Genomic DNA, 13,011 nt, shown 5'->3' with positions numbered 1-13,011 from the left:
AGTTTTTCAATCGAAGGTACCAGACAATACGTCAGTTATAAATCACGAGTTTAGAAAGGGCGTGTCTGCGATAATGTTGGTTAACGAGGTTCCTGTAAAGTTCCAAATTGACAGTGGAGCAGCCGTCAATATCCTGCCTCACAAATGTGTTAACAATGCACAGCTGCAGCCATATCACAGTATTCTGCAAATGTGGAATGGGACAGAGTTATCTCCCATGGGCCAGTGTCGTGTGATAATTAGAAACCCAAAGGACAGAAAAAAAATATTCTGTCCAATTTGTTGTTGTCAAAGATAATCCGGCACCTTTACTTGGCAAACAAGTCAGTGAAGAGATAGGTCTAATAACAGTAAAAACGTCAATGTTGCAGCTTTATCTGAAGCTAAGCCTACAACATGTGAACAATTCTCTCTGAATACGCCGATGTATTTGATGGTAAGTTAGACTCCTTTCCGGGCAAAGTTCACCTACATGTTGATGAATCTGTAACCCCCCTGACCTCTTCTCCAGGTCGAATATCAGTCTCGATGGTTCCTCAGGTTAAAGCAGAACTAAATCGACTACAAGAGCTTGGTGTAATAACCCCTGTAGATGAACCAACAGACTGGAACAGCCGAATGGTAGTTGCCACAAATAAAAATATCTGTTCGGATCCTAGGCCACATAACAATGCCCTGAAGACAGAAAGATATCACTCCCAGCGATAGGCGAGGCCCTACCTAAACTAGCCAAAGTCAAGTATTTTACCAAGCTTGATTTGGCATCGGGCTATTGTCATGTGCAACTTGACCATGAGTGGAATGGGACAGAGTTATCTCCCATGGGCCTTCTCACTACCTTTCAAACTGGGTTTGGTAGATACAGGTGGCTTAGGTTGCCATTTGGAACCAACGTGAGCTCAGAAATCTTTCAGAAATGCCTGCTACAAGCTTTGGAAGAACTTGATGGTCTTATTTGTATAGCTGATGACATCACTGTATATGCTTCGGATAATATGCCGGTCGATGCTCTTATCGACCACGACGTTATTTAGACAAATTAGAGCTCAGAAAAACAGAAGTCACCTTTCTAGGTCACCGTGTGACCAGTGATGGTCTGCGTCCCGATCCATCTAAAGATGAAGCCCTTACTAAGCTTCAAGCCCCTACCAATGTCATAGTAATTCAATTTTGAATGGAACTGTGAACTACCTCTCAAAGTTTCTGCCAAAGTTTTCCGCAATAATGGAACCGATTCGACAGTTAACTCGCAAAGATGTTTCGTGGAACTGGCCGGAAGCACAGCAGAGAGCTTTTGACGAAGTCAAATGACTAGTAACTGAAGCGTCTCTGTTAACTTTCTACACCCGGACAATGAACTTGTTATCCAATGTGACGCCAGTGATACAGGCCTTGGTTCGACCTTACTCCAAAATGGGAAACCCGTAAGTTAACATTGGCGGATACCGAGACCAGATATGCTCAATTAGAAAAGGAATTTCACCAGTACACATATGGTCGACACACACTAGTTCACAGCGACCATAAACCACTAGAGGCAATTCTAATGAAACCTCTCGACAAAGCACCCAAAGGGCTCCAAGGGATGTTACTTCGTGCTCAACAATATGACAATGAAGTCCATTACTTCAAAGGTAAGGAGATGTACATTGCTGATATGCTCTCTCGAGCATTTCTGCCTAAATCTGGCAATTCACAAAGTGAGTTTGAGACAGTAAACATGATGTCTTTTCTGCCCATTAGGGAGGAGCGACTGCGTCAAATCCACATCGCAACTGAAAATGACGAAGTCTTGCGACAGGTGAAAGACATAATCTTGCGTGGATGGCCGGAAAAGAAGGATCGCCTTCCAGTTCAGTTAAACCCTTATTTCCACATCAGAGATGAGCTAATGGCCCAAAACGGTCTCCTGTTCAAGGGTGAACGCCTCTTCATACCGATCAGTTTGCCGTCAAACATAATAAAGGTCATACATTCTTCACACATCAGTACAGATGGCTGTCTCAGACGGGCACACAAATGTGTTTTCTGGCCAGGAATGTCCACAGAACTGAGAGAATACATCTCTACCTTTGAGACTTGTAGAAAATTTGATATGAACGAACCTAAAGAGACACACTTGTCCCATGATCTCCCAGGCCGTCCATGGCAAAAGATAGGCACAGACCTCTCAGGCACTCAAGATGCATTTTGCCCGCTATGGTATTCCATGTGAAGTCGTGAGTGACCCAGGACCACAATTCAATTCTGCTAACTTCCATGAATTCTCTAAGATATGGGATTTCGAACATTTAATGGTCAGCCACGCCCATCAGCAGAGTAATGGAAAAGCCGAGTCTGCAGTAAAATCAGCGAAACTACTTCTTCGCAAGGCAAAGGGTTCGAACTGACCAGTTCCTGACACTACTCGATTTCCGAAACACACCCACATAAAGCATTGGAAGCAGCCCAGCTCAACGCCTAATAAATCGGCGAACCAGGACGTTGCTCCCAACCACAAGAAACTTACTTGCGCCGAGATCTACAAACAGACCAAAACCGGAGAAAAACCTTCTAAAGGCCCAGCAGAGCAAACAGGCCAAGTGCTACAATCGTACTGCGCGCGACTTACCCGTGTTACATGAATGTGATGTACGTATGCGTCTATACATTAAATGGTGCAAAGCCACCGTGACCAGGCGTCTCGATGAAAGATCACACGAGGTCGTTACATCTGACGGCATTTTTCGTAGGAATCGACACCAGCTGAGGAAAACCAGTGAACCTGTGACATGCACCAGCCCCCAAAGGCAACAATCCACAAAGCGCAACACTGTACCGGTGACACTGCCCGAGCAATGCAACTACTCAGCAAGCAGGTCCGCCCAAGTCTGCTCTAGGCCAGTCCTCAGCGCCCTTCCTGAGACGATCCAACCGAATCAGCAAACAACCAACCTATTTGAAGGACTTTATCACCAACTAAGACTATGAGTGACAGTGACAGTGTTCAGTGATAACAATACGTTTTTTTTCTTGTTTCAAAGTTTGAAAGCCTATGGTTTGATATTCATTTCACATACATGTATGAAGAGGTACAGTTTGTATTATATATACTCAGTCAGTTTTATTGAACTTCAGGGACAAGCAGTCAAGATGTGTTTTAATTTTTCTTAGAGATTTGATAAACTTTCCAAGATATTTGTTCCATAGTTTTTTTGTGTTACATGCCTACTATAAACACGTACGTGGGAAGGCCTGCACGCATCCTGCGGATGGTCGTGGTTTTCGTCCGGGCTCTACCCGGTTTCCCCCCACCATAATGCTGACCGCCATCGTATAAGTGAAATATTCTTGAGTACGGCGTAAAAGACCAATCAAACAAATCAAACAAATGCTATAAACATTATATCTATATGTTAGGCTCACGTAACAATAAAAAAAGAGGACATTCTGTCGTCTCCCCCCCCCCCCCCCACCCTCCCATACGATTCTGTGTCTCTTCATTTCCTTATGGTATTTCAAGAATGTATAGTGCATGGCACTTGGTATTGAGTTATTAACCACCATGCATACCACTGTATATAGCGTTTATGAATACATGTCGCCCAACCACACCAACACGCTACACACAGTATAAAGATAGAGATTGTCACCAGATGATTTTTAATGGCGGCTTATTTGAAAAGGGCATCTCACTGATACAACCTATATGTGGTCCCAAACAGGCACAAATTATCACTGTCGAAACTCTATAGAATGAAGCACGCCATAGGCGTTTGTAAACAGTTCATTTGCATGCGCTGAGGCGTGCTGCTGGTTGACATATTATCACCGCTGAGTGGTCGTACTCTGTGTGCATGCGGAAGACTGACTGAGAACTACGATCTGCGGCATTCACTCACAAGTCAACTACCATTTGGAAGCAAATCAACAAGAATGGGTGATAGAAAAGGTAAGGCATACAGAATTTAGCTCTTTTTTTATATACTTATTCAAGCAATTCTGTGCTGGACTTATACGCCGTGTATGCACTCAATCCTTGCGGATGCTTGCATATTATACCTGTAAGCCTAGCTGATCTACGATAGCTCTATACAGAACCAGTGGAACCCATCCTCATCGCGTTAAACCATGCTTAAGACTACTGTTCATATAACGGTGTGCATCAGGAGTCAGGAAATGTACATATATTCTCACAATCAAGTACAGGGCTATACATAGCCTACATACTCTCAAAAAAAATAATCTATTAAATTTAACAGAAATTCTGTTTTCTGAGTGAAACTGAAATATACTATAACTGTTATATTTCAGTAGATTATTCTGTTAAATGAAACACACGGACTATTAATTCAACATAACGATTCTATTAGGCTAACGGGGTATTATGTTGAATATTACCCAATATTGAGTTATAATATAAACAGAATAAATTTTAGCATGACTCAGACAACAGACTTCTTAACCAGTAAGAAGTATATCCTGGTTTCTGTCTTTCTCAATGTGCAGTGGAGCATGAATTTATGTTAGAGGTCCAACATGGCCGCGTGTGCAAGTCATCAATTGGAGAACACAGTAGGCCTACTTAATGTTCCAGACAAACCATCCATAAGGCCACCAAGGCGCTCAGATTGAGAATATTCTGGGCCCCGCTTTATGGTAAGCGTTGGTCACTACATAGTGGATGGAAAAGGCCATACATCCTGATAAGCGCTTATATTATTGCCGTGATTGCTACCGATACCAACCAGTCCAGATAATCGACTGCATGGGACTGTTCCCACTGCAAGCTGCATAGAGACCAAGATTTTACGCGCACATTCACGTTTGCCAACTGTTGCCTTTAAATGAATTTTTGTAACACATTAAATGACCTTACAGTGACAGGCTACAACATTTGTGACACATACTAGATTATCATCATGCGAATTATTCTGACACCAGGTCACTTCAGTGTTATCATACCTACCCTAGCTTTTGTTTGATGTGTCTCTGTGATGGTCACTCATTCCGTATACTGTTGAACTGAGATATAGGCCTACATGTATAACTACATGGAAACATTAAATACATGCATAATGTATATCTTCACTGATAGTATCACAAAACATTTTAATTAGGCCTATTTTGTATTTTTTCAAAAGTGTGCATTTTGTGACGGCAATATATTTGGTCCATATATAAAATATAAAGGTAAAAGAAGTGTTCAAAATCAAAATCAATAATGAAATCTTCTCAAAAAAGATCTGTCCGTTGAAAGTTAAAAGTAATGGTAAGATTCACCTCTTTACCGCTGATCACAAACGCGTTAAAACTTCCCTATGGCATGAATCGACCTCAACCGAGTGTCCCTAAAACCTGTTCTCAGGTTGACCCAAGCAAACATAGAACATGACAGTCACACAAATTGACAACATATGGCGAGCTCACGGTGTAGCTATGGTATGAGGCGCGGATAATGTGATTATAATTTGTCTTGAACAGGTGTGATTACCATGGACCCTTTTGGTTGGGCGTCTCAGAAAAGGTTTGTTAATTTCAGAACTTGGTTGACGCCAGAACTTGGTTGACGCCAGCTTGTGCTTGAGAAGTTTTAATGCACGTATGAACGACGGTAAATGTTCCCTACCCTAAATCTGATGCATTCTGGGCTCTTCCCCCCCCCCCCCCCCCCCGTGATAATCGCTAGTGCGTTGCAAATGAGTCTCATACACAGAGCACCTTAGGCTAGAATGGCTCTGTTTATGTAGGACCACATTTTACGGAATAATTATACCTAAGCGATGAAGTGCATTTCACAAAACAATCTCCCCCACAGAAGATGAATCCAGGCGTAAAACGAACGTATTTGTTTACCTTCAGGAGAGCTGACGTTAATAGACTATACGGGTCGTACATGCACCAACTCTATACGATGAAGAATCCATGGAATTTTTTGCGTGCAGTGTACTTTTCGTTATTTTCTGTCATACCTCGTTGTTTTTGTGTAGCTGTAGCGATAGTCCGCAGGCATAGCAGCGTTACGGTATGACGTACTTTTACACATCTTGGACCTACACTTATGTAGGCGTGGAATGTTGAACGATCACGTCCTTTGATGCACGCTGTACATGCTGCATGACGTAATTGTATGACCAACACTTGTCAAACTTCGTAGCTCTTCAAAGAAACTAAACTAGCTAAAACTAACTAGCACGATATGTGAACACCACTGAACACCCTCGACCAGTGAGTACAATGAAACTCTCAGACTGTTTCATATAATATAATCTACACTCGAGTATAAACTTAAACAACTGATGCAATACAATGCTTCAGTTGTTCCAATTAGGCTTTCGGATTTCCAAAACCTTTCTCCATGCAAGACCAGATATATGCATATATAGATAGAAGGAGAGAGTACTGCTCCCTTAAGTAGTTCCATGGAAATTCTTTCTACAAAGACATATGTATATAGATGGAGAAAAGGACAGAGGGAGCAATACCTGTTTCAAACTAAAACCCGTCCAGCTATATTCTTTCTACATATTTATTTGTGTGCATATTTCAGCAGATCTGTGGCACTCACCGGCAGTCCATCCATTATCCAAAGAGAAAGTGAAGGAAATAGCCGACTCTTTGAACTTGGGCTGTTCTTCGGAGGAAATCGACGTTTATACAGGTAAATACAGAGCAAAAATGTAGGCCAATGGTGTGCGTGACACGAAAGGAAAGATACAGGCATAAGAGCAACTTGCTAACGCAACCTTCTCACACATAGTAATCCGCTGGGAATTTAGTTCTGAAATTATTTCCGACTTTTCAGAGAATATATCAGTTGAATACCTGCTCTGCGGTGCTCCTGAAGCGAAGACCCACGTGCAGACCCGTAGACTCTTCCCTTAAATTGATACTTAGCTACATGCCCATCCGCCGTCCATCTCCCGCCTACTTTACGAGTGGTTCCGCTGCCCCTGGCTCAAGAAAGCATAAAGTATAGAGAGATTTAGTTAATGGATTAGCTACATTTGGTTAATAATGGTATGCCCATCATACACAGACTATATATATGTGCATGATAGACTAAAGGTACTACCTGTAAATACATGTCGTGGCACCTACATTTCATGTATTTATAAAGCAGTTACACATAAACATACGGCATAAACTTCCATGGCGAATTTAAGCTGCACGCGTAATGCTAAATCTGTTATATGCTATACTTTCTAATGTTTCTCCAAGGTCAGAATTAAGTTTTGACCATCTCTGTTCGCAGCTCATTACAGAGAGTCATTGAAATCCTACCAAAGGGTCCACGAGCTGGTGGAACCAGCCCTTCCAGTCAGATATCCGAGAACTCCTGGTTACCGCCCAAAACCGGAAGAGAACACCCACAATGCTTGGTACACACCCAAATTTTATCAAATACTTTAAGAAACTGGATAAATTGTTCCCATTATATTTACAATTTAAACGATACTGCAAAAGTCACTTGAAAAAAGTATGACATGAATTTGTGGATGAACGTGAGTATACATTAATTTTATTTTTCATTCTTGGTTTTCCAGGTATTACAAGTGTGACATCAAAGGTGCCGCTACAGGTAAACTGTCTGGTAAACGAGTGGGGATCAAAGATAACACGGCTGTGGCGGGAGTCCCGATGATGAACGGCTCTAAGATAATGGAAGGTTACGTTCCTGAGTTTGATGCCACCATAGTAACAAGGATCTTGGATGCTGGTGAGGGCCCTAGCACAAAGCAATTCCTGTGAATTTAATATCGTTTTCTACTTCGAAGTCGCCGAACACATACACCTATATACGATCGCTACCATAAATGTCATACATTTTGGATCTATTTTAGGAGGACATATCATCGGCAAAACGGCTTGTGAGGATGTATGTTTGAGTGCAGGTGGTTTCAACAACGCTATGGCACCCGTATTAAACCCTGCAAAGAAAGACCACCTGACTTCTGGTTCAAGTTCAGGGAGCGCTGTTCTGGTTCGTAGATCTAAATCAAAATCATTTTTGAAAGCAATATATATATATATATATATATATATATATATATATATATATATATATATATATATTGCTTTCAAAAATGATTTTGATATATATATATATATATTTATTTATTTGAGTGGTGTTTTACGCCGTACTTAAGAATATTTCACTTATACGACGGCGGCCAGCATTATGGTGGGAGGTAACAGGGCACAGCCCGGGGAAACCCACGACCATCCGCAGGTTGCTGGAAGACCTTCCCACCTACGATCGGAGAGGAAGCTAGCATGAGCTGGACTTGAACTCACAGCGACCGCATTGGTGAGAGGCTCCTGGCTCATTATGCTGCGCTAGCGTGCTAACCGGGGGGGAATATGTATAGCTATGCATTTATAAATGATGCCATGCGAATCTCCTGCTTCGATAATGACCTTCACCTGGCAGTCCTTTGCAACATTCTATTTCCTTTGTCATGCCGCCGACATAAAGCTACATTTTTACTTGAAATTGTTAGCATGGACGGTATAATTCATTTCAACCACCTCACATTTGCATGGGTTACAAGGCTTCACTATGTTTTTTTTTTTTGTTTATAGTTGGCCACTGGCGAAATCGACCTGGCTTCCGGTGGTGACCAAAGTGGTTCCATCAGACTTCCGGCTTGTTGGTGTGGCATTGTGGGACTAAAGCCGACATACGGTCTCGTGCCGTACACAGGGTGTATGCCAATAGACATGACAATAGACCATTGCGGACCGATGGCAAGATCAGTCTATGATTGTGCCTTGATGTTAGAGGTGAGTGGCTTGAATGGGTGATGGCATTTTGCATCATTTCAAGTAAAAAGTTAAGAAATTTGCCGTCAAATTTTATCACCAGTTACTGCGTATATATCACCCTTAAGTTCGGCATACGCCGGAGCTTAAGACTCAGCTCAATTCAATTTGACGGTTTCGTGAGGTCGTAAGCGCTCGTTTAAACGACGATACTTATCGCCCCAGGGGCTAGTTAAAGTTCAGTATGTGACTATACGAGCAACTGCCTTCGACGAGTTGAGTTGATTCGCATCTTAAGCTCTCGTTTATAGGCCTATCAAGTTTTGGATGCAACTCAACCAGGAGATACTTGTAGTTTGTCTCCAGATACTCCCATGAAGAGAGACAAGGGGCCGTATTTCACCGATTACACGCGAACATTTGTAGTTATTACACAGTCACTGTCATCGCTCCTCTGGTTTTACTTCCCATGCGTCCTGTAGCCCCTGTTTTGGCTCCAAGTCTGGTAGAGAATGGCACTATGACGTCTGTTCACCCAGACATTCCGGAAGCTCACTGACCTGAAATAGAAGTCATGGATCACTACAATACACGCCTTTACAAATCTGTTCCGGAACAATAATCGTGTAATTTTTGTGTGCAGGTTTTGGCTGGGTATGATGATGGACGTGACCCACGACAGCACCCCAACACGACGGTTCCTGAATACACCAAGCTTGTAAGAGCACTTTTACAAACCTGCTGAGGCATGATATTCGCGTTTTTATATAAACGTAATGAATATATCCAAACTTTCTTTGATGTTTACTGGGGGTTTTTTTTTGGCAGGACTATGCATGAGCAATATACGAAATCTTAGGCATGAGACATACTCAACACATGCGAATTCGAAGTAATAAGGGAATGTTAGTGTGTTTGCATCGGAAAATATCTATTTTCTTGTGTCTCCAAAAATGTGCTGTATGTATATAGTGTCTCTTTGCTTTTTAACATTCCATTTTATTTACCCAAGTTGTCCGAAGACCTATCTGGTAAGCGAGTTGGCCTGGTAAAGGAAGGCTTCGAGATCTGCGAACAGGATGTGAATGACATTGTACGGGCCGCTGCTAAAATGCTGATAGGAGCCGGGGCTGCAGTGGAGGAAGTCAGCATACCCGCTCACAAAGACGGTGGAAAATATTTAACTTCATATTAAGTACATAAGTTTCCATTTCGTTCGATAGAAGTGGACTTTTAAGGAAGAGACGAGACGAGAGATTTGCTAGTTACCTGCCGAAGGGCTGTGGTTTTCTGTTGGATCTGTGCCATTATATATAATTCAATTAACTTGAAATACATTGAGTCCCCAGTCAAAAAACTAATTACAGTGAAGGCAACCAGTGACTGGTGTGTGGGATTGGTCACTCTTGACCATATGTAGCCTAAATAAGCAGATTTTCGATCTATCGAGCGCTGCCAACGAAGGCAGAAGTGTTCATCACTCTCCACGCCATACACATCATTCAATTATTATTATTTCCATTTCCATTATGTGTAGTGTTCATGCCTTTCAGTTTAAGATAAGTGATCTGCATATTTGTCAATGACGTGTGCACACATTTGCCAAACTAATTTGAACTATAAACATGTGTAGTTGTGATAATTTTGTGCGTCTTGTATTCTTACAGGTATTCATATCTGGACGCCGATTGGCTTCGAGGGAGCTTACCAAACGATGATATCTGACAATGGTACAATGTGGACAAAAACACCATAAAGAGTTTTGGTTTATTATGAAATGAAATTACTAAACTATTAGACATGCAATCTTCTGTGTTTTTTTCAGGATTCTTGTGGTAGTATACCAAGCTTGTGACGATCCTTATTAAACCATAAATTAATAAAACGATACTACGTTATCCTGCCATTGCGGTGCACTATCCTACTCTTTTTAGTTATACTCTATTTCTTCAACCTCTTCGCAATACAATTTACCAACCTTAACTAAGTAGACGACCAAAACATAAAATATTGCTATAATCAATGAATTAATTGCAGCGATGTTTTATGTTTTAGTGGTTTTGTCGTTATGTGGCCAATACAGACATGTTTTCAGCCTAGGCACAGAAATACGCCAGCGATATGCTTAAAGCAACAGCATGTGAACAAGCGAAACGGTTAGAAATAGGATAGTGCTTTACAGCCGTAACCTGGTACGACTCGGAAGTGTAGCCTACTTTACGGCTTACATGCTGTAATAATCACATCTCTTTTACTTGCTGGTGTTTGTCTTGTTGACCGTGAACTGTATCTATGCATCATACATTTCAGCGTATTCTGTCGGATGGAAAGGCCAACATTTTCCCTCGCTCCTGGACAAACTTGGCCAAGCCTGCGCCACACGGTCTCTGGACTACTCGGAAGGGGTTCGCTCACGTATGATACTAGCGGATTATATGACGAAGGACTACCATGGACGGTTTTATGCTAAAGCTCAGAACTTGGGAAGGTGGTTGACTAACGAATACAACAAGGCGCTTGCAGATTACGATGTACTCATTATGCCCACTATTCCATACAAAGCTCCCAAAATACCACGCGATGACATCACAGTGGCTGGTGAGTGTACATTGTAACTTACATGTCACTTAAATATGACACAGCATTGTTTCAAATTGGACGGCTGTGTAAAATTTGATTGTTGGTCGCAATATTCGGGCATTGACTCTGAAGTGGAATATCGAACTCACGTCTCTGTATACCGAATCAGAATGGTTTTGTTATAAGGAATTCGGAAGGGACTGAATTGTTTATTCTTCCTTTGCCAGTGATACTTACAAGTGTGTTTGAATGTTTATCCTGAGTGGTTATTCAGTTACACAATTATTGCTTTGTTACTTCTCTTTCAGAGCGAATTTCTGTGAGCCTCTCTCTCATTCCAAACACAGCGCCGTTTAACATAAGTGGTCACCCTTCTCTGTCAGTCAATGCGGGTCATTCCAATGGACTTCCCATCGGGATGATGATAACTGGCAGAAGCTTCGATGACGCAACCGTCTTACAGGTGGCATACGCCTTTGAAAGACTCAGGGACAAAACAAAGGGAACAAAGAAGTGAATTTGTACCAAATTAGTATTAAAGGAGAAAAAATGATACTATAGGCTGAAAAGAGCACATTTTTTCTATCTGGTGGTGCCTGCTGCATAATTTGTCGTTTTTTCCTCGCCACAAACGTAAAGCCTGAAAACGGCAAAGCTGGCATAAATGGCTGAGTCCATCTCGTCCTCCATCTTTAACACCCTGCAATTTATGCTGTGGGTGTTGCCTCTCAGCCAGTGAGAGTCGTTAAAACTGCAGGCTGGTTCGTCTAAACTCGGATCCTATGTCCAACATTACGGTTTCCCGATCGTCAAGCGGAAAACGAACTGCACTTGTTCACTACCTTCTGGGAAGAAGAGTTCTACCGGAAATGTACGAACTGCACTTCGGCGGTTTCCGACGGGAATTCTCCTCCAAACACAGAAGACTTCAGGAGTAGTTCTTAGGCAAAATGGGGTCGCCCACAGCGGATTTTAGTGCTGACTTTATTCACAATTTATCAACTTGAGGTACATATTAGAATTTTTTATGACATGCAACTGCGAGGAAATGCATACTGTTTTCAATAGTATTTGTTTGATATTTAAGTTTTCTTCTCCTTTAAATACTCTCTGACGTTGTATATTTAGGTTGTTATCACTGGATAAGTTAGGAAGCATACACAAAACAGAGGAGGTATTTTATATAAAAAAATATTTAGATTTTCGTACTGATCAAGACGCATTTGATGGTTGAAAGAATATATATCGAAAACAAATACTCTAATAATTCCAATCATCTATAGGCCTGCATACATAACAAGATCAGTGATTGGCTGTATAGCTATGCACTTAGTTGTTTGATACATTTTCCGAAGAAATGCCTTAGAAACACATGTGTGAACCTATAAATGTCCAGGCTTTCTTATGTGTACAGAAAATATGTTACCGGATGTAAATCTCACATACCAAACAATGTTGGATACAGTTCCATTTTGAATAAATTTCCTCTGCATCTTACTTAAAAGTGTGTAATTTCTGTTTATTCCGAAGAAGTAATAGGTGCTGCACATCTGATGGGCATGTATCCGTGTAGACTATACGATTGATTTCTCCTTCTTTCCCATAGCTCTACAAGCGTGGGTCATGCGTTGACCTCATTGTCATGAGTTGTCCATCTTTCTATCGCCACAGATATTTCTTGGTATG

At 41.6% G+C, this 13,011-nt stretch overlaps 2 protein-coding genes across 2 annotated transcripts; both read left to right on the top strand.

The window, feature by feature from the left end:
• The first annotated feature begins 1,546 nt into the window (after positions 1-1,546).
• On the top strand, positions 1,547-2,215 carry LOC135471053 (uncharacterized). The gene has a single exon (XM_064750101.1). The coding sequence runs from the start codon at positions 1,547-1,549 to the stop codon at positions 2,213-2,215; it is 669 nt and encodes a 222-aa protein (XP_064606171.1).
• A 1,260-nt stretch (positions 2,216-3,475) lies between these two features.
• Positions 3,476-12,797, top strand: LOC135471051 (amidase-like). Its single transcript, XM_064750100.1, has 11 exons — positions 3,476-3,931; positions 6,530-6,640; positions 7,235-7,361; positions 7,527-7,699; positions 7,824-7,963; positions 8,566-8,766; positions 9,389-9,463; positions 9,758-9,914; positions 10,413-10,475; positions 10,996-11,343; positions 11,634-12,797. The coding sequence occupies exons 1-11, from the start codon at positions 3,916-3,918 to the stop codon at positions 11,840-11,842; spliced, it is 1,620 nt and encodes a 539-aa protein (XP_064606170.1). The 5' UTR covers positions 3,476-3,915; the 3' UTR covers positions 11,843-12,797.
• The last annotated feature ends 214 nt before the right edge of the window (positions 12,798-13,011 follow it).

The sequence above is a fragment of the Liolophura sinensis genome, chromosome 7 (genome assembly GCF_032854445.1).
Source record: "Liolophura sinensis isolate JHLJ2023 chromosome 7, CUHK_Ljap_v2, whole genome shotgun sequence".
Lineage (NCBI taxonomy): Eukaryota > Metazoa > Mollusca > Polyplacophora > Chitonida > Chitonidae > Liolophura > Liolophura sinensis.
Note: the sequence above shows the minus strand (reverse complement) of the source record. Positions and strands in the feature narration are given on the sequence as shown.